Source organism: Perca fluviatilis, chromosome 1 (genome assembly GCF_010015445.1).
Source record: "Perca fluviatilis chromosome 1, GENO_Pfluv_1.0, whole genome shotgun sequence".
Lineage (NCBI taxonomy): Eukaryota > Metazoa > Chordata > Actinopteri > Perciformes > Percidae > Perca > Perca fluviatilis.
In genome coordinates this window covers 19,901,664-19,922,721 of record NC_053112.1, presented here as the reverse complement: position 1 = coordinate 19,922,721, position 21,058 = coordinate 19,901,664, and the positions used below count along the sequence as shown (strand labels likewise).

The following is a 21,058-nucleotide window of genomic DNA, read 5'->3' as shown; positions in this document are numbered from 1 at the left end:
TCCAGGATGTTAGTATTTACCTTATGAAACTAACATGCTTGAGTATTGTAGATCTTGTATTAGTTTTCACATGCAGTTACATACTTGCCGGTTAAAAACAAAACAAAACAAAACGTGGCTGGTAAAAAAGTTAAGTGGCTGGTAGATTTTGGAATCCACCTGCCACAGTAACAGGTGAACAAAAAAGTGAATTTCCATCACTGGTCACGTATCCCTCTGCTGTAAGTTTTTGATGATTTCTCTTACTTCAAATGCTTTGCACAGTTCACATGTATTCTTTCTCATAGATGTGGAAGAAACTGTTTACTGTAACTTTAAGGTTCTTACTCATTTTAAAACTGAATTTAGGTGGGGCACATGCAAGATTGTTTAAGCAGAGGATCACACTGGGAATTTCACAAATCATTTTCTGAATCTCTGCAGATTGATTTGAAGTACATTGTTTCTGACATGTAATTTTAGATTTGTAATTTCAGAAGAGTAAGTACAGCAATGGTATTAGTATAGGGACTCACAAGACGATCTCCTGTTTCTTGAAAATGTTTCTTCCCTTTTACTCAGCCAATCACAAGCTTTAATCCAGATCAACCCAACCCCGATCTCACTCGGCCCCTCCCCCAACTGTATGTCTGTGTCACCATTCCTCTCTCTCCTCCTTTTTCCATTCCTCTGCTGCTTGCTGGCTCGTTCATGTCCTCCAATCGTTGCCTAATGCGGCTGTGCTAAAGGGAGAAATAAAAAGATAGAGGGATTAGGAAAAGAGCAGTGAGTTATTTAAACTGAAAATCAACAGTGGCGTGGGATGGAAAAGCATCCAGCTTTTTTGTGCATAGATAACCCACATGTAAGTCATCACTCTCAAATTTTTTCTTTATCTTCAAATCCTTCTTTTCTGTCTCACTGTCTATCATTGCCTCCCATTTATTCTGTGTATACTGTATCTATGCCTGCCTCCATCGCTGTTCCATCCCTGCCTTTGCTGTCTGCATGCGTCCCTGCCCCCATTTCCTAACACTGGCTGCTGTTGCTGTCTTGTGATGCTTGAGTAGAAGTCACTGGTGTGCTGAATGAGACTCAGGGTAAATCCTAGTATTTAGTCCAAGAGGTATTTTGTGAATAAAAACCTAGAATAGAACAAAGAAATGTTCTTATCTTGTTTTAACTACGTCTCCCAAATACTGAAATAAATGGTATGAAATGGCATTCACTCACTCGTTTTAGAGGTGTGGTACCCATAAGCCGCTGTTGATAGTAGTTCATTTCCATGCTTAAAAAGAGGCTGTCTAACTACTGTCTTGGCCTTCCTTTAGCTTATCTGTGAGCTTTTATGTCTTGTAACTGGTGTGATAAGCAAAACTAAGGTGGTGATGAGGAAGATGATTAACCACATACAATTAACATTCAACCAAGACTAGTAACAAAAGTAATGATTTAACGGGAGTAAAATGAAATAGCAGTGGGTCTTCAATACGTTAATCAAGGGAAACATTAGCCCTTATCTTTTTAATTACTGAAGAAAGAAAAAGATCTTGGAAGATAGATGGGCATGGGTAGGCTGGAGTTGACTGGTGACTGAATTCAGTTGGCCAATGAGATAGTGTTTACTTTCCACCTTAGCCAAGGACAGCGTTTTGTTAGCAAAGTAGACAAATCTGGGGGGGGTGGGGGGGAAACAAGCATTTTTTGCTGCAATGGCACTGTAGTATTATGTATGAGGGTTTTATCTATGAAACAGTTTTGCCAAATGTGACCGGAACTCCAAATAGAGGTTCTAATGAGGGCTGTCAAAATTAACGGGATATTAACGAGTTAACGCAAATTCCTTTTTAATGCGACAATTTTTTTTGATGCCTTCTGTGATTTCGCTCGGTAGTTTGGGAAATCAGAAAGGGTCTCTCGCTGTCGGTGCTTGTGTCGTGGAAGTTTCCTCTGCAGCAGGGGGAAGAGTTTTCAGAGTTTAGTAAATTGAAAACAAATAAGACAGACTGAGACTAAAACCAAGTTGGGTTTTTGTATTTTATTAAAAAAGATATATTTGCAAATAGGATCAACATGATTTCACAAAAGGCCGCAGCCCAGTGTGGAGTCAGTTTCTCAAATGAGTGAACAAGAACACCAGGCTTATATGCATCTTCAGAGTTACAGCACACACGCACTTGGGTTATTATGACGCTACAATTTTGACAGGCAATCTGATACACATGAAGACAATCAGATGAATACAAGAGACATCTCGGAGCCATCTCACCTCCTCCTCCCTGTACGACTGTCATCCCCCCAGTTACAGCTAAACTGGCATGGGAAAACATGATAGTTTTAGGGTGACCTTGTACCTTTATCGGTTCAGGCTAACAGTGCTCACATAATGTTCCAGACTGCATGTCTCACAAAGTTAGAATATAAATCTGCATGTGGGAAATGAGATTCTTTAAGCATTTGTGAGAGCAGTAAAGTACGAATTAAACATACAAATATAAGAAATTGTGCTTAAATGTAATTTTCCCATTACACTTGTAGATGGGAGCAGACAAGTAGCCTACCTAGGATTGAAGTCGTTAAATATTGCAGTTATTTATTTATTTTTTACAGTTTTGACAGTACTTCCACACTGCTGACATGTTTGCTGCATTTATAAAGCGTGCGCACCTCTCACTTTTCGCTGGTTGCTATTTGATCGCGTCATCAAAAAACGTAATTGTTCGGTAAAATTTATTCGGCTTTTTCACTTATTCGGCTGAAAACCGAAAGGTATTTTCGGCCGAATAATTTTGATTGCCGAACAGTTGATGCATCCTTAGTTAGAGTTATAGTTCTCGTTCTTGGTTTGGATGGCCCTTTTTATCAGTGTCACAATTGGCCCATGACAACAGTGCAACATGAAATGACTTGAATGACTAATATGCAAAGAATTTCTCTGTCTACTTAGACAGAAAACATTGGCATCCTGAATGGAAATAATACGGGTGAATGGTACTTTCATGTACATTTCTTCCCTGTGGGCACTGATTTCTTTTTTTCCCCCGGAACAGGACTAATATAGGGAACGTTAACATCAAAAAGTAGGATTACACTGATGAAATGCAATGTTTCAGGTAAAAAGAGCAGATTCACTTGTTGGGGATTTCCTCCTCTCTGTCCCCCTTTTGGGACAATGTGTCTCCAAATAAAAGACCTATATATCCCCGCGCATTTGTTAAATTGGAATTACATTGATCTAAGCAAGAGCCAAATAAGACGATAAGACAACAAATACAAATACATTAGTTTAATCAGTCAAGCATCGGAGTTTCAATACACAGATCTGTGGGATGACAAAGCACGCAGAGACTCAGTTTCTCTAGCAACAGACAAAAAGCCAGAGCCGGTCCACGTATCTCTAGACTGTCAGACCTTGTGAGCCCCGATCTATTCTTCCCCTCATCTCTTGTACTTTATTTCTTGGGCCCCCTCTTTTCTCCAGCACAGGGAGTGTTATCTTCACACAACACCCACCACGGTCGAGGCCCCTGTGCTGTGTCTTGTCTTCATTTGCTCTCACGCGAAGTGGTACATTCTGCTCCTGTTTCACTTGTTATTATTACTCAATGTACTTTGCTCGAGGCCACTGTGACCCTAACTATCTTATAGTTACGGCTTAAGCTAAATAATAGGGGTGCACGATTCAGAAAATGTCATGATTCGATATTGATTTTTAGGCTCAAGATTTGATTCAAAAAAGATTCACAGTATGTAAATGTTAGGGCTTTGACTCCGAAATTCGTTATTCGAATATCATTCGAATATAAAAAAAAAATGAACTATCCACCCTTTGCTTTTTTTTATTAATAAGGGAAAAAATTCCACTAATTAACCCTGACAAAGCACACCTGTGAAGTGAAAACTATTTCAGGTGACTACCTCATGAAGCTCATTGAGAGAACACCAAGGGTTTGCAGAGTTATCAAAAAAAGCAAAGGGTGGCTACTTTGAGGAATCTAAAATATAAGACATGTTTTCACTTATTTCACACTTTTTTGTTAAGTACATAATTCCATATGTGTTCATTCATAGTTTTGATGCCTTCAGTGAGAATATACAATGTAAATAGTCATGAAAATAAAGAAACACATTGAATGAGAAGGTGTGTCCAAACTTTTGGCCTGTACTATACATTTTTATATTGTTTGTTTTACGTACAGCACTTTGTGATTTTATCTGTGAAAAACGCTTTATAAATAAATTGTACTTACTTACTTACAGCGTAAGCAGGGCATCCGCCCACCCAGCTAATCATCATCGCATTTGCAACGGTGTCATCACCCCCACCCCTGCTCTCTCCAGGCAGCTGATGTGTAGCCAAAGCCTGACACCTCGTGCTTCATTCAACCAAATTGTAGTAACGTGCCACTTTACATTCTCAGTAACAATAACGGCGTTGCAATGATGGGAAAAGTAATTAATTAGTTACTGAAAAAATAACGCCGTTAGTAACGCCGTTATACTTAAATGCCGTTACTCCCAACACTGAGCATCGCTGCATGTCACGCTAGTAAAGACTAATGTTACACTTGGCATTGGGTAACGTTAGCCTACCGTTAGCTAGTAGCTGGATTAAACTCGATTAAAGCTGCTGTAGGTAAGATTGTGACGAACCAGGACTTTGCCAACAAATTTGAACATCTACAACTTCTCAGTCCCTCCCTCCTTTCTGCTGAAGCCCAAACCGTCTCCGAAGCCCCTCCCACACAAGGGAGTTTGACAGAACTAATGGCATGTCAGACAATATTTTCAATAACTAAACACTAACACAATGTTTACTCACCAAAAGTATAACGATGCTAACTAGCAGGCTAGCGTTAGCCATTTCAGCATCATATCAGACCGACCAAACGTTACTATTATCCTCACCAACATAGCTTTGTGGACTTTTGACTACTAATAACCAAGTGAAAGATAAATAATTTATGGTTATTATGTTACCTGTCGAGAAGAAATGTGGCTACATCTGCATCGTTCTTAAGATCTTTAAAATCCCGGAGCTCTCGCCACCTCTGAAAAGCCACTCCAATATTCACCCGAGTTTAGGGAAACCTTTCTGCAGCTCATGCACAGGGAAGGGGGAGGGGAGAACGCTCTTATATGCGTGTGTGTGCCTGAGCAGTGATTGACAGGCAGATAGACCCCCTGTGGCCCTGATTGGAGAAAATCTACCGGGAGCGGTGGAATTTTGCCAATCGCACTACAGGCTGTAGGTGGTGCCAGAGGAGCTGGATTTTTTTTATATTACATAATTCATGTAGTTCTACTGGAACATAGGGTCAGTTTCAGCAAATATGACAGAAAGTTAGTTTTATAAGACTTACCTACTGCATCTTTAAAGGGGTGATAGAATGCAAAACCGATTTTACCCTGTCATAGTTGAATAACGACAGTTTGGTGGGTAAATAGGACATACATAGAAGCTCAAAATCCCACTGACACCCCTTAACTATGAAAATGTCATATTTTGAAACTGCCTCTGAAAACGGGCGAATCCCAACAAAGCTGAGTTGCTTGCGCAAGCATCTCAAAATCCGGAACCTTAAGAGAACAGTCACGCCCCAACATTTACATAGGCTACACAACTGACCTGAGATCAGGTAGTTTTCTGAATCTAGCTAGGTCACGCAGATCTCTGCTATTCCATTACAAAATTCACTTCTGAAACTTTTTATCGCGAAATCAACCATATAAAGCTCGAATATGGGCCGCTTTCCAAAATGGATGGCTAATTGCAAATTTTCTCCGACTGTGTGTCGGAGTTTAGTGCCGGTGTTGGTGCTGCCTGGGTTGCTACATCGCCGCCCTGACCGCAGTGTCAGCGAGCTTGTTACGCGCGCAATCTTTACCGAGGCCCGCAGGTTCCAGTTAATCTTATAATGGGTATGTGTGTTGAGTTATTTAAACAAACAATCGGGGAAATAAAGCCTCTTGTCCGCGAGTCTCATTGATAGAGCCGCGGTGAGATGGAGTCCATCAATGAGAGCTAGCTAGCCTCCTCCTAACTCTGACATTCACAAAAATACATTCAATTGAAATCCGAAATCGGACAAGTGTTAGCTAAGCTTTGTAAGACCTTGAGGAACCTGTAATATTCATGCCGTGACGAAATTCAAACTGTAAATATACTTTAGTTATGCGAAAGTGAGCAAGCTGCGGTATTTCCCCATTGTAATGAATGGGACATATAGCAAGCAGCAGCTTGTCCTACAAAGACGCCTCTCGTTCATAAAAATGCCTTAAAATCAAATCAGACACAACGGTTAGCTTTATAAGACATTGGGGAATGTGTTGTATAAGTGGCGTGACGAAATTCAAACAGTAAATATAATTTAGTTATGGCGAAAGTGTAGCTAGCTAGCTGCGGTATTTCCCCATTGTAATGAATGGGACAAATAGAAAGCAGCTGCTTGTCCTACAAAGACGCCTCGCGTTCATAAAAATGCCTTAAAATCAAATCGGACACAACGGTTAGCTTTATAAGACATTGGGACATTCAAAACCGTAAATGTATTATTTATAGATATAGTTATGCCGGCAGCTGGCCGCGGAGCCCCGTATGCAGTATCCACAAAGGGTGACTTTGCCCTGGGTATGGAGCCCAGCAGGCTGTCGTTTCGTCCCAGACTGTGTGGAGCTCCTAAAGTCCGACACGTCTTACCAAATTTGCAATTAGCCATCAATTTTTGTAAAGCAACGCCCATTTTTGAGCTTTATATAGTTGATTTCTCGCTTAAAAAGTCTCAGAAGTGAATTTGGTAATGAAACATTGCAGTGTCTGGAATATGAGATTCTGTCGCTTCTCTAATGTATGTGTATTGGGGATTCACTCAACCAATCAGCGGCGTCTCTAATGTCGCTGTGTATGGTAAGTCGCTCAACCAATCACCGCGACGAGCTCATCTAAATATTCATGACCATACCATATTTGGAAGAAAAGCTCTTGTTACAAATAGGGCCAAAACACAGGGATGCATAAGGGCCAGTAAAATATCAACCAGGCCATTTTCAGCCCAACCAATGTTACATACCCCATTAGGAGACCATAAGGAACAGTGTGAAATACCCTATATAATCATTCTATCACCCCTTTAAAATGCCGACAGCTAAACTGTAAACAGTGAAAAGTGTGTCTGTATTTCAGTGTAGAGGATTCCAACGCCGCTAATGCTAAGAACTAAAAGACACAAACTAGCACTTGGTCACTGCTGTTGTCAAAGTGGTGGTAAAATACCCTTTTCTCACCTGTTTTGTCATTTAACTGCAATTTACTTGGGAAATAATAATAATACTTTGGGTACATCTGCAAGTGTATATGAAATTACTTAACGGTTTGTCACTGACTGTTGCCTAACGTTACCATGTCCACCTGCCGTTAAACGGTTAGCCGGTGGAACACAACCGGCACAGGTCGGTGTAGTGACCGGCCAGTGCCGCCACGGGATCGGTTTATGCCGCTGTCATAGTGGCATATGCCATCAGCTACCAGCAAGTGCCTTTTATATCTTTCCATATCTGTAGATCTTTAACTAGATTCCTCCTGCTCATCTTGTCTCATCAATGATGACAGTCAAGTTTGACAGTGGTGGTGAACAGCATTAAAGCGTTGCCATCGTCATTTCAATAACGTCTGTGGTGCCATCCCATTGTTTCTAGTCTCATTGGTATTGGGATTATAGTACAACCTGTTCATGATTATCAGATGGTCACGCGTCACAGACGGCAAGCAGTATGGCATCAGGAACATTGAGTTAAGCAATACTGGATTACTGTGGTGTGACATGAATGAAATTAAGTTGTATGGCGGCATTCCTAAAGCAGCTTCACTCACAAGACATAACACAGTCCCTTTTTATTTGCAGAGTTGAGATGTTCTTTGCTCTTCTTTGGGCTCCGTGTTTTCCCCATTGATGAACCTAAAACACCCTCTTTTGTTATTCTCTCTTCATGAGTAGTCCCCACAGTGGGAAACCACTCATTTGATCTTTGTTTGCTCATTGTGATGTCAGTGACCCTCTATTCCTATTCCCAGAAGTCCAAAGGAGTGAAATGCAGCTCCGCCAGTGGCTAAATCTAACCTTGGGAGTTTGCAAATCCCAAGCACTCAATCCGCTCTGGAATTTAAGGTCTCTCACACATTGGCTCAAATGTATACAGTGAAAATGACCCCTGGAAATTGGTGTTTTATATTTAAGAACAAGACTTTGAAGGTTTAATAGGGAATCTGTCATAATGCATTCACAGCAGCAGATGGCAGCAAATATTTGTAAAATGAGGATTCTCTCACCAGTTATAGTTTAACTTATAGTTGGATGAGCTACATTTATAGATGGTATGTATACTTGACATACAGTATTGTGACATCTGCTGTTGGTGCACACTGTTGAAGGCTAAAGAGAAGACTGAAGACATTTTGACACAGTAAGAAAAGCATAGGTGTAAATAATAAAATGATGTTTGATTCAACTGCTTCAGTTTTAGTAACCTGGTATGTGCATGCTGGTTTACGGTCTTGCTTACTGGGACTCCTGAATATAACAGAACCACTGTAAATGTTAGTAGCACCTACTTTATAGTATGTCAAGTCAAAAAAACTACTGTAAAAAAGGTCTATTAAAAGTCTGGGGCTAAAACTATATTGTTGCGCTTTTGTGTCAGGTGTGTAATGTTATCAGCTAAAATCATAATTGTACCAAAGATTATTTTAGGACTACTCAGTGATTTAATCTTGATTGCTTTACTAATGTCCCAGTTTGACTGAAGTTGTTAAGTAAGGTCTGACCCTCAGCTGACTCTAGCCCTCTAATATATCAGGGAAAGGATAATGGAAGTACATAGTTAAAATTAAATGGACTGACACATTTGTATGTTTTTAACATATACCAAAAAAAAAGACTTCAGACTTATGAAGACTTCAGAGCACCTTACTGTCTCACTTCAAAACCATCGCCGACCCACTCCTGTTCGCCTACAGAGCCAACATGTCTGTAGACGGTCAACATGGCCCTTCATAGGGCTGCACCATATGAGGAAAATATGCAATATGGGATAACGTTGTTGAATACTGCAATAACGATATTACTTGCGATAAACATGTTACAGTGTACTTAGTTCTGCAGTTCTACTGCTTTTAGTATTCTAATAAAATACAACAAATTGTTGAACCTTGAATTTAAAACAAATAAAAGGATATCATTTCTAACATTCTTTTATTGAACAAATTGAACATTGAGTAGAAATAGCACCACTAAAAAAAGAATGTTACATTTTAGTGTGCAGTTTTTTGCTGATATTTTCTTTCAACTAACACAAAAAACCTATTAATGTCTATCGCGATATGTCCCATCCTTTCATGATGTGTGTATTGCGGCAGCTGATATTGCGATGACGATAAAAAAAAACGTTATATTGTGCAGCCCTAGCCCTTCATTTCATTCTCCAGCACCTGGATTCCTGAGGAACCTATGCCATGATCCAGTTTGTGGACCTTACTGTAGCTCTTCGTCTGATCCTATCTCCCTGGCTCTGCTGCAGGACTAGCTCTCCCACCTGCACGTGCACAACTCCACCTGCAGGTGAATCACAGTCTTCCTGTCTGACAGGAAGCAGCATGTAAAGCTGAGAAACATGTCTCTGACTCTCAGACCATCCGCACCAGTTTGCCTAAAGAAGGCATTCTTTGCCCTCTTTGCTCTTCTCCCTGTACACCAACAGCTGCACCTCCAGTCGCCAGTTTGTCAAGCTCCTGAAGTTTGTGGACCAAACCACCCTCATTGGACTCGTCTCTGGCTGGGTCCAATGAGTCCACCTACAGGTGTGAGATTGACCACCTGGTGACATAGTGTGGACAGAACAACTTGGAGCTAAACACTCTGAAGACAGTGGAGATGGTTGTGGACTTTAGGAAGGACACAACCTCACCCGCCCCCATCACCCTGGGTGACTCCCCAGTAAACATTGTGGGGTCCCTCCGCTTCCTGGACTCCATCTCCCAGGACCTCAAGTGGGAGCTGAACATCAGTTCCCTTCTCAAAAAAGCAAAACGGAGGATGTACTTCCTGCAGCAGCTGAAGCCGTTCAACTTGCCAGAGACAGTATTTGGTCACTTGTACACTGCCATCATCAAATCCATCCTCATCTCCTCCTTTACCATCTGGCACGTCACAACCGAGGACGATGGCAGACTGCAGCGTATCATTTGCTCTGCTGAGAAGGTGTTGGCTTCAATGTGCTGTTCCTTTCAGGGCCTGTACGTCCAGGACCCTGAGGTGGGAAAGAAAGATTGTGGGCAACCCCTCCCACCCTGGTACCACAAACCTTTTGAGTCACCCCCCTCTGGCAGAAGGCTGCAACAGGACTAAAACCTCACTTCACAAAAAACGTTTCTTCCCTTCTCCAGCCGGTCTCATCAACCAGGCCCAGGACCTGCACTGACACAGACTATGCATGACATTAACAAAACACCTGGACTATTATCTCTGTACATTCCACATATTCTATATACGCACTTTTTCACATCCCCTAATTAATATTTTTTTGCCCATTGTGCACTAAACTGTACAGCTTACTCATTCTAAAACCTACATATTTGTTATAGTATTTTTTCATATTTGCATTGTAATTTTTTTTTCTATTTATGTTAGAGATGCACCGATTTCAACTTTTAGGCCGATTCCGATTTTTCATTGAGTTTGAACTGCCGATACCGATTTTAGCCGATTCCGATTTCATATTTTCTAACCACTTTCCAGCACACACAAATATTTATTTTCTATATTTTCTTTAATAGAACATTTTTTGAATAGATAATCGATCAGTACAAAACAGAACTATATAAATGACTCCTGGTGTGGGACATTCACACACATCTAAAGTGCAATGTTAGAACCATTTCCTTCTTCTCACATCCAATATCACACAAATATATATATATATATATATATATATATATATATATATATATATATATATATATATATATATATTATATATATATATATATATATATATATATATATATATATATATATATATATATATATATATATATATATATATATATAAAAATAAATATAGTCTTGCAGTATAAAGATATTTCTCAAAACACACACGCAGGCCTGTTTGAACGTCAACAGTAACGTTACCTGAAAACAAACGTCACACAGATGATAACGTCACCGCTCATTTTACACACAGTTTAGCAACAAAACTAAACGCTGGGGGAAAATTACTACGTTTTTAATGTTGGTTTGGAGCGGTATGCATCCCCACTAACCTGGAAAACGTTTTAAACAGTATTAATACAGCGTGTCGGAGGAATACAGCGTCTCTCTTTTTTAAATTTTATTTATTTTTTTGCAGAGGGACCGCAGCGTTCGCTAACGTTAGCTTTTTGTCTCAGCTGGGGTCTGATCAACAGTAAATTAATCAAAGTCAGTGTGCCCAACGCTATTTTCCGATAAACTGTAGCTGTCAAATTTCACGGAACCCACGTGAGTGCGGTTTTCATGTTCCAGTTGTTCAGCCTCAGAGGGGAGAGAGAGAGCGGCTGACCGTTCGCCTGAGATCAGTAGAGAGACTACTCCGCAGAGCCGTAGCTAATTACGACTTTATGATATTTCATAAACAGCTGATTGAGCGGCGGTGCGCTCATGTTGCGCGATGTTAATCATGCGGCGCCCGAGTGCATTTGACCAGCATAAAATCGGCATATGTCAGGCTGACCGGCAGGTCGCCGGTCATGGCCGGTCACGTGAAAATCGGCCAGTTCCGGTCACCGGCAGGTCAATCGGTGCATCTCTAATTTATGTTCTTGACTGTTGCAGTAATTTGTCGTTATTTTTATTTCCTCTTAATATGTTGTATGCACCAACACCAAGGCATATTTTCCTTGCAAGTGAAAATCTACTTGATCTCCTACCATGCCCCTCATCTGTTGAATGGCCTCCCATTACACGTTAAAGAAGCTCACTCAGTTGCATAGACTGTAAATATTAATGGACAATGCATCCGGTTCGGCGAAGTGCTGCAGATGCGGAAGTGCCATAAACCTGCATTCTATCTGAATTCCAGCAGGGGGAGACACGTGCGGTTGCAAAAGGAGTTCGGTTTCTGTAGAAGTCTATGAGAAAGTGACCCACTTCTCACTTGATTTATTACCTCAGTAAATTTTCATTTTCATTTAATTTTCAAATCATTTTCATAATGAGTTTATGGTCTCAATCGCTAGTTTTAAGTCTTCTGCAACACAGATATTTGCTGATGCTGTCACAACGTCAAATCTCACTTGTATTGCAAGCAGTGTTGTGCAGTAGGGTCACTAGTGTAAGTTCTTATCAGTAGTGTTGCAGTTTCTTAATCAAGTGGCTTTTCAGTAGCTTAGCTGTTTTACTGATCAAGTAAAGTTGTAAAATGCGTTAGTGTCCACACAAGCTTCATTTCCCCATGCATTCTGAAGCTCTAGCACAGCGAAATGTTCTTCTCTTTTAGTGGACTGCTACATAGCTAAAGAAGGCTGGGACAAATTAAACGTGTCTTGGGTAAGTTTCGATCTGTGTTATAAATCTGTGATGTACGGTTTCCTGGAAGATGTTTAACTGAGTAAAACGTAAAGAACTGAGTTTGTTTTAAACTGTGGAAGACCAGAAGTACAATTGTTTTACAACAGATAGCAACACTGTGTGTAAGCAGGTCCTCTCTCTCTCCTCCGAAGGAGGAGATCTATGGACAAAGACAGAGCTCCTTCCATGGAACAAATGAAATAAAAGATTTTGGACTTCACGCACTTGATGAACTTTATTATATTTTGCACATTATGCACCGGTTTGCACATGTTTTTTTTTAAACAACATAACATGTAGCCTGCTGTATGCTTTTTATGAACTTGTATTGCGTAAACTTTAATAAAGGTCTTTTAAAAAAAGAAACTGTGCGTGTTCTGTTTGTTTACTAGCATTTTAATTAGTTTTTGTGATGACAAGATGATATATGGCAGTTAGTCTCAAAGAAAACTAAAACCCAATGTCATTTATGGGCTTCAGTCCTTTCATCAATTTCCTCCTGTCATGTGACCATAGTGTAACAGCAGTATGACCGTCACCTTGCCATGCAAAGCACTGTCCAATAGCATGTTTCCCACCTCTGAACAAATGTGTCAGCATGTGTTCTCTATGTGAAATGCAAAACATTTTTAGTTTTGTTGTGTTTCCATGCTACAGCATCTGCATATTTGGAAGGCCCAAGTGAGTATGACCTGCGCGTTAAGAGTGTTGAAAATAATAGATAATATTATGCTTTACAAACCCATTACTGGATCTCACCCTCTCTATTGTCATTGTTTTCCAGGAGTTATACTATCTAAGAATGCTGAGGAGCAGAGAAAAGATGGAGAGGAAAAAGATGGAAGAGGAGAATCAGGTATAAAAATATATATAAAGACTTTATACATGACAATTATAGTATTCCTGCAATAACAAACTGTGTGTGTGTGTGTACCTCCATTTGGTGTAGTGCAAGAGGAAGTTGAGGGTGTGTGTGGCGACATGCAACAGAGCGGACTATTCCAAGCTGGCCCCCATTATGTCTGGGATCAAAATGCACCCTGACGAGTTTGAACTGGAAGTTGTGGTGCTTGGCTCACATCTCATTGATGACTATGGGTATGAAAAACTGGCACGATGACGTCCTTCTAAAAAGCTTGTTGCAGATGTCCCAAATCAGTAGTGTATAAATTAGGGATTGTCCGATACTGGTTTTTCAAGGCCGAGATCAATACCGATTATTAGTAGTTAATGAAACCGATAACCAATATTTGGAACCGATATGCATTTACAGGGAAAATAAAAATCTTTAATTCAAAATTAGGATTTTGGAATGTTACAAACTCCAACACAAAACTTTGTTTAAATGCTTTAAGCAATTATTTAATAAATTAGAAACTTTCAGCAGTATACAGGAAAAGACAGTCAGATGGTGTTGTGGGCGGGACATTAAGTCAGACTCAGTGGTGAGTGAAACCGAAGCGGATACACAGACAGACCTGTAGCGGAGCCAAACTAGCGCACTTTTTAATTAATTAACTTCATCGGTTATCAGGCAAATAAAACGCTGATAGAGCTAATCTGCACACTGCCAAAAACCGATCCAATATCAGCCAGGGCCGATAATCTGTCTATCCCTAGTATAAATTGTATAAATTAGCAAACACAACAGACCATAGCCACCTACAGGTGTTCAATGGTTTAGATCGGCATTCATTGTGCAACTCGACTCATTTGTTTAGGTTTCTCCTTTTAATTTGTCTTTTCCTACTTCCCGCTCTGCAGGAACACTTTTCGTATGATCGAGCAGGATGACTTTGACATCGGCTCCAAGCTCCACACCATAGTGAGAGGAGAAGATGAGGCAGCCATGGTGGAGAGCGTTGGCCTGGCACTTGTGAAACTCCCTGATGTTCTACAGAGGCTGTCCCCCGACATCCTCGTCATCCATGGTGACCGTTTTGACGCGCTGGCCCTAGCAACTGCTGCAGCGCTGATGAACATTAGAATACTTCACGTGGAGGGAGGAGAGGTGAGGAGGCAGGGCTCTCGAATATAGGAGAGAAGTTCTACTGTAATTAATCTAGTCCTACATTTTATTTCATGTCACACTACACACAGTGTGTGAACTATTCGGTTATATACTTTTTCTTTTTAAGCGGTACAGAGAACAATAATGGATTAAAGGAATAAATGACAAGTGATTGACAGTGCAGGCTTTTTAGCTTCTTTTACAGTCAGAGTTCTGGTGTACAAAAACTAGTAATTGTTACCAAATGACATGAAACATCTCTAGTCTCCCTTTTTCTCAGGTGAGCGGTACAATTGATGACTCAATCCGCCACGCCATCAGTAAACTGGCCCATTACCACGCCTGCTGCACACGCGGGGCAGAGCAGCACCTCATCGCCATGTGCGAGGACCACACTCGCATCCTGCTGGCTGGCTGCCCTGTATATGATAAGCTGCTGTCAAGTAATCACAGAGACGACTACATGGATATCATCAAGAGCTGGCTGGGTGCGTGAGGATACAGTCATGGGACAGAAATACAGCATGAGACATTAGAGTATGTTTGTATGTCACGCGCGGGGTGTTTATACATGTTGCATGTTGCAGGTGATGACTCGCAAGAGTGTGAATACATTGTGGCTTTGCAGCACCCAGTTACCACTGACATCCAGCACTCCATTAAGATCTATGGCCTGATGCTGGATGCCTTGCTGTCCTTCAACAAAAAGACCCTCATCCTCTACCCGAACATTGATGCTGGTTAGTTTTGCTTACTGGTCCCTTTAGCCCTTACTTGTTTTTCCAGGCTATGTTTTCCTCTATGTGAGTGTTTTGTCAAATAAAACTACATGTAGGATGACAAACACGTTTGGATTGGAGATTGTCGTACATTTGTGAAATTGTATTAATTTAATGAATAAATGCGTGTACACTATGTCACTTGACCCATCCCTTCTTATGTAAACAGGAAGTAAGGAGATGGTGCGTGTGATGCGAAAGAAGGGCATCGAGCAGCACCCTAATTTCCGGGCGGTAAAGCACATTCCCTTTGAGCAGTTCATCCAGCTGGTGAAGCACGCCGGCTGCATGATCGGAAACAGCAGCTGTGGTGTACGAGAGGCAGGGGCCTTTGGCACGCCTGTCATTAACCTGGGAACAAGGCAAACTGGCAGAGAAACAGGTACGTATGACCGAAAACGTGATTATAGTTACCTGCTGCCTCTGCCATAATTATGGTCCTGATTTGTCTCTGACAGAGGAAGGTCAAGAAATAGATTAAATCACTAATGATGCGTCACTCGTGCTGAAATAAGGTGCAGTTCTGCAAAAATTGTTTCTACATTTGGTCACAGAGTGTTTTTAGACTTCACTTGGAATTGTTCTAAATATTAGAGGATTTCGGCAGCTGGAAGACAAACATGCTGCTAAGGTATTGTTGGCAATACAAAGCAAGCATTATTTTCTGCCTCAACCATGTTGATGACTTTTCCCTCTCCCCCAGGTGAAAATGTTCTACATGTCAGAGATGCCGACACTCATAATAAGATCTACCACGCTCTGGAGCTGCAGTTTGGAAAGAGATACCCCTGGTATGACCAATGTACTGCCTGCCTGTCTCAGTGGACCTTTGTCCTCCAGTTGGTCTCTTGTAAATTCTTTTTTAATCTCTCTGAACTAGTTCCAAAAGCATTGATTCTTTAATGTGAGCATACATGTTTGCTCTGGCTAAAGGCTTACCACAACTTAAAGTAGCCTTTATAATTTAAAATATCTCCTTTATATTTAGTTGTTTTTCTGTCTTTTAAATCACTAAGCCCACTGTCTCAGTCGCTGCTCGTCTTCCTTAACAAAGGAGCAAGCCACATAACTTTTCTAAACTGTCTGGCAGATTGTTTCTATTAGTCGAAACAGTGTTTAAAAAATCTAATAAATAATTTCACACATTCTCTGGCTAACGCAAGGAGTGCTGGGGTCTGAAATAAGAGTAAACTTGGGGCCATAGCAGCCTTTGAAAAGAATTTCATGCTGTCAGAGAAAAAATGTCTACCTTAACATTAGTCATTGAGATGTGATCATTAGTGCCACGGTTTTAGCCCGTAGAGATCTGTGCAACAGTAATGCTCTGCCTCTAGTGGATTGTGGAAATGTTGAATTTAAGTACAGGATTGATGCCCTTTATTACTTACAAGTCACGTCACCATGTTTACACCTTACAGATCCTAAAATATGACTTTGTCTTTCCATGGTTTTCTGTTTTTTAAAAGCTGTGTGTTTTTCATTAGCTCTAAGATTTATGGCGACGGCAACGCAGTTCCTCGTATTCTCAAGTTTTTACGGGCCATTGACCTGAATGAGCCCCTCCAAAAGACTTTCTGTTTTCCCCCGGTGAGAGACTGCATCTCCCAGGACATCGATCACATCCTGGAGACACAGAGTGCTCTGGCTGTTGATCTGGGAGGGACCAACCTCAGGGTGGCGATCGTCAGCATGAGGGTATGCTGCATGGACTTTGTAATCCTTTAGACGTAGCTGTTTCTAGGTTTTTATGGGCCTAAAGTATTCATCCCAATGCTAGGTGCCACTGCTCATGAACATATTTGTTTCTCTCTTTGGCATTATGAAGGCATTTACCTTTAAATAGTTGTCAATAAAGCTATGATTCAAATTGAAACAATAAAACCTTAAAAATATGATTTGTAGGCACTAATAGCCTTATAGATAATGTGTCTTCATTGTAATTTAATTTTGCTATCTGCTATAAACCCATGCTCTTCTTCTCTTCTTCCTTTTCTTTCCCCGCCACTACTCTGTCCCTCCTCCCTTTACCATCTCCCTCTCTGTCCAGGGTAAGATAGTAAGGAAGTATACTCAGCCCAATCCAAAGACCTTCGAGGCCAGGATGCAGCTCATGTTAAAGATGTGTGCAGATGCCATGCAAGACACCGTCTGCCTCAACTGCAGAATACTCGGTGTTGGTATGAAAACGCGCACACTCAGCATTACTCCAGTATAATTGGCTGTGATGCTGACCGACGCGATATAAAACTATAATCTCTCATCTACGTCTTAGGAGTGTCCACTGGCGGGCGTGTAAATCCCCAAGAAGGTGTGGTCCTGCACTCCACGAAGCTGATCCAGGAGTGGTCTTCAGTGGACCTGAGAACACCCATCTCCGACGCCCTGCACCTACCCGTCTGGATCGACAATGACGGCAACTGTGCTGCGTTGGCTGAAAGGAAGTTTGGTCACGGCAAGGGGGTGGAGAACTTTGTCACTGTCATCACAGGAACAGGTGAGTCAGGATTTTCATTCATTAAATAATGTGGTCATTATTTATCGCAGTGTAAGCAGGGTAGGTGCAAGTAATAACGTTTAACGAAGCCATCATAATCTTAGTTTTACAACTGTATTTTGGATGAAAGGAGCATTATCATCTTTAAAAAATGTTTTTTTTTTCTGCAGTTTGACATAATTCTTGATCATAGTAGAGCGTCTATATTATACAGTAGTATGGTATACAATAAATGCAGTCCATTTAAATCTGGTCTTTCTGTGGACATATCTAGGCCGATCAAGACATTTGTAATTCTCCAGTTTGGTGCCTAAGGAAGAATAAATAAGGAATCCTCTACTGTACTTAGTGTATCAAACTGTGAGCCCTGTATCATGAAGCAAATTGTGATCATCATTGTAGCTGTATTTGAAAGTAATTGATGAGCTGATGGTACTGACTGTCTTTTACCTACTGAGGAAGTACGTATCTTGACTCTGTGTGTAGGTATTGGAGGAGGGATTATCCATCACAATGAGCTGGTTCACGGCAGTACCTTCTGCGCTGCAGAGCTGGGCCACATCATGGTTTCATTAGAAGGCCCAGAGTGTTCGTGTGGCAGCAGAGGATGCATAGAGGCCTACGCGTCCGGCTTTGCCCTGCAGAGAGAGGCCAAAAGGCTGCACGATGGTGAGAGCTTGTTGCTGAATGTGTGAAGCTTCAAGGAATGTGCTGTGACTCAATTACACCCAGACTGTGTGTGTGTGTGTGTGTGTGTGTGTGTGTGTGTGTGTGTGTGTGTGTGTGTGTGTGTGTGTGTGTGTGTGTGTGTGTGTTTTTGTGTTTGTGTGTGTGTCCTGAAAACAACTTTTAGTTTTGTTCACACTCTGGCATTGTATGTGCATAAAGGAATAGTTCACTTGTGCAGATGACACAGGCGTGAATATAGGTTGGTTAGATTTATTGGTTGGAAGAATTTTAAAGTCATATCTTTGCCCTTTTTTTTTTTTACTTTAAACTAAAAACTAGTTCAGCAGAAAACCTAGCGAATTGGTTGTCATTCATAATTTCCATACATACATCTGACCTGTGTGGGTGTGTCTCTCAGAGGACCAGCTGAAGGTGGATGGGATGGATGTGAAGCTCACAGAGCCGATCACTGCTGCCCACCTCATCAACGCAGCCAAACTGGGGAATTCCAGAGCTGACGCTGTTCTGAACAAAGGTGAGAGTACAAAGCAAAAATGCATGCAAAATAAAATAACAGAAAAAAAAAAAGCCCCCTGTCATTATAATTTTCCTGCTGCCCCTAGCCGTCCTTCAGAGTTCATACGTAACTCCTCCTAAAATTTGCTACTAAAACAAGAGAAAAATCTAATCTCTATCCGTCTTCATCTTCCCCTATCCAGCCTCCACAGCGCTAGGTATAGGCATCATTAACATCCTCCACATAGTGAACCCCACGCTGGTGATTCTGTCCGGAGTCTTGGCCTCTTACTACCAGGCCCCAGTGAAGCGCATAATCTCGGAGAGAGCCCTCGACTCTGCACAGAAAATTGAGGTTGTCACAACAGACTTGGAGGAACCTGCTTTACTTGGAGCGGCCAGCATGGTGTTGGATTATGCAACCAGAAGGCTATATTGAAGGATATTGTCATCACACTTCACACAGAACTGCTACTTTTGGAGCAATTACACATCAGCTTTTGAGTAAACGGCAACGCCATCTTCCAGTCAAAATTATCCTTACAGGGTAGGACTCACTCACTCTGCTTGTAATGTGATTGAATGGGTCGGTGGATGGAAAAGTCTGTCATTATAGAAATCTTGTATCCGATGTGACCAAAATATTGCTGAAACATTCTCCTGCAGCTTCCTCTCAGTTCTCCTTAATTGCTTGCTATCTCACTTTTCTTTAAATCTTGTATGGAGTTTTTTATTCTCAGTTTGATTCGTTTTCAAGATAAGGGTAACCATAGTTATTTTACATTTCCATGTTTTGTTATGAAGACAAATTATTTAAGGTGTGGGGGGGAAATGGAAGTACATAAAGACAGTAGTTAGTCTAGTTGGTGATTAGGCCTGCACGATTTGGGGAAAAATATGAATCATGATTTTTTTAGCTTAGAATTGATATGATTCTCTGCCACGATTTTTTTCTCACGAAGTGTAATGTTTATTGCACACATGAACCATGACAAAACTAAACAACTTGGCAGTACCAAACTTTTTTTTTTGGCACCTATAGCACATTGCGCATCACCACAAGCCTGTAAACATAGAGGCTTCAATGAATAAAGTATAAAGTACATACTGGCCATGTATGTACAGTAGCCTACCAAAAACAGTGACATATAACACATTGAACTAAATATGGCCCTGATACAGGCTCTATCTGAAGTCCTTGAATATGTCTTTATATAATTAAAACATGTCAATCAAAATGCTGCAGCTACAGCTTCAGTCTCTAAAGAAATGGTTTGTCAATTGCCAATTTAAGTACAGTATCAAATACAGAATTATTTCTTAGCACACTCTTTAACTGCTTGCCTTTTAGGTCTTCAGCTATCCTATCAAAATAAAGCCCCAAAAAAAAAAAAAAAATCTAAGTCGTTTAAAAATTAAATCATGAACAGGGATGAATCGAAGATCGCGATTTTATAATGATTAATCGTGCAGGCCTATTGGTGATATTGAAGGTTTACATGGTATGAAATTGTTAATAAAATCACTTGAAATACTATAATGAAATTAAGGTAGCAACTGCTTTAGCCTATTAGCTGCCACAGCATGAGGAGGGCCGGAGGGTGAATCTTTTGCCTGAATCAGGTGAAGTTTTTTCCATTTAATTTACACACACATTATGAAGATTTGAACTGATTTTGTAGTTTCCTTGCCTTTCAAAGATATATTGTATCTTAAAAATATTTCCGATGTCTGTATGTAATAACATTTGGACGAATTTCTTTGTAATCTTTTTGGTTTATTTCTGTCTTGTTAAAGATATACAAAATAAATAAACGTGTTTAAACAAGTGAGGAAAGCCAGCAACTACAAATCCTGCAGACACTTTTTGCAAAAGCCCAGTCCATATGTGTGGACTGTGCTTTGGGTTGCCGTCTTTGGCTGTTAATGCAGCTTCATAGTTTGACTTTGAAGTTGACTGAGCTGTTGTTTCCCATTTACTTTTTAACAGTGACTGCAACATTTCTGTGTT

At 40.7% G+C, this 21,058-nt stretch overlaps 1 protein-coding gene across 4 annotated transcripts in view; it reads left to right on the top strand.

Moving 5' to 3' along the window:
* Nucleotides 1–20,042, top strand: part of gne (glucosamine (UDP-N-acetyl)-2-epimerase/N-acetylmannosamine kinase) — a 29,729-nt gene extending 9,687 nt beyond the window's left edge. The window contains exons 1-15 of one of the 4 annotated variants that reach the window (XM_039797031.1): nt 139–844; nt 13,236–13,259; nt 13,363–13,434; nt 13,528–13,676; nt 14,343–14,589; nt 14,870–15,077; nt 15,177–15,329; nt 15,538–15,750; nt 16,072–16,159; nt 16,853–17,063; nt 17,416–17,545; nt 17,641–17,862; nt 18,349–18,531; nt 18,950–19,066; nt 19,251–20,042. In XM_039797031.1, coding sequence (XP_039652965.1) covers nt 803–844; nt 13,236–13,259; nt 13,363–13,434; nt 13,528–13,676; nt 14,343–14,589; nt 14,870–15,077; nt 15,177–15,329; nt 15,538–15,750; nt 16,072–16,159; nt 16,853–17,063; nt 17,416–17,545; nt 17,641–17,862; nt 18,349–18,531; nt 18,950–19,066; nt 19,251–19,486 — 2,295 coding nt within the window. In that variant the 5' untranslated portion in view covers nt 139–802 and the 3' untranslated portion in view covers nt 19,487–20,042. Of the gene's footprint in view, nt 1–134; nt 845–13,235; nt 13,260–13,362; nt 13,435–13,527; nt 13,677–14,342; nt 14,590–14,869; nt 15,078–15,176; nt 15,330–15,537; nt 15,751–16,071; nt 16,160–16,852; nt 17,064–17,415; nt 17,546–17,640; nt 17,863–18,348; nt 18,532–18,949; nt 19,067–19,250 lie in introns of those variants that run through there. The other 3 variants (XM_039797057.1, XM_039797041.1, XM_039797049.1) reach the window with 3 other exon arrangements.
* The last annotated feature ends 1,016 nt before the right edge of the window (nt 20,043–21,058 follow it).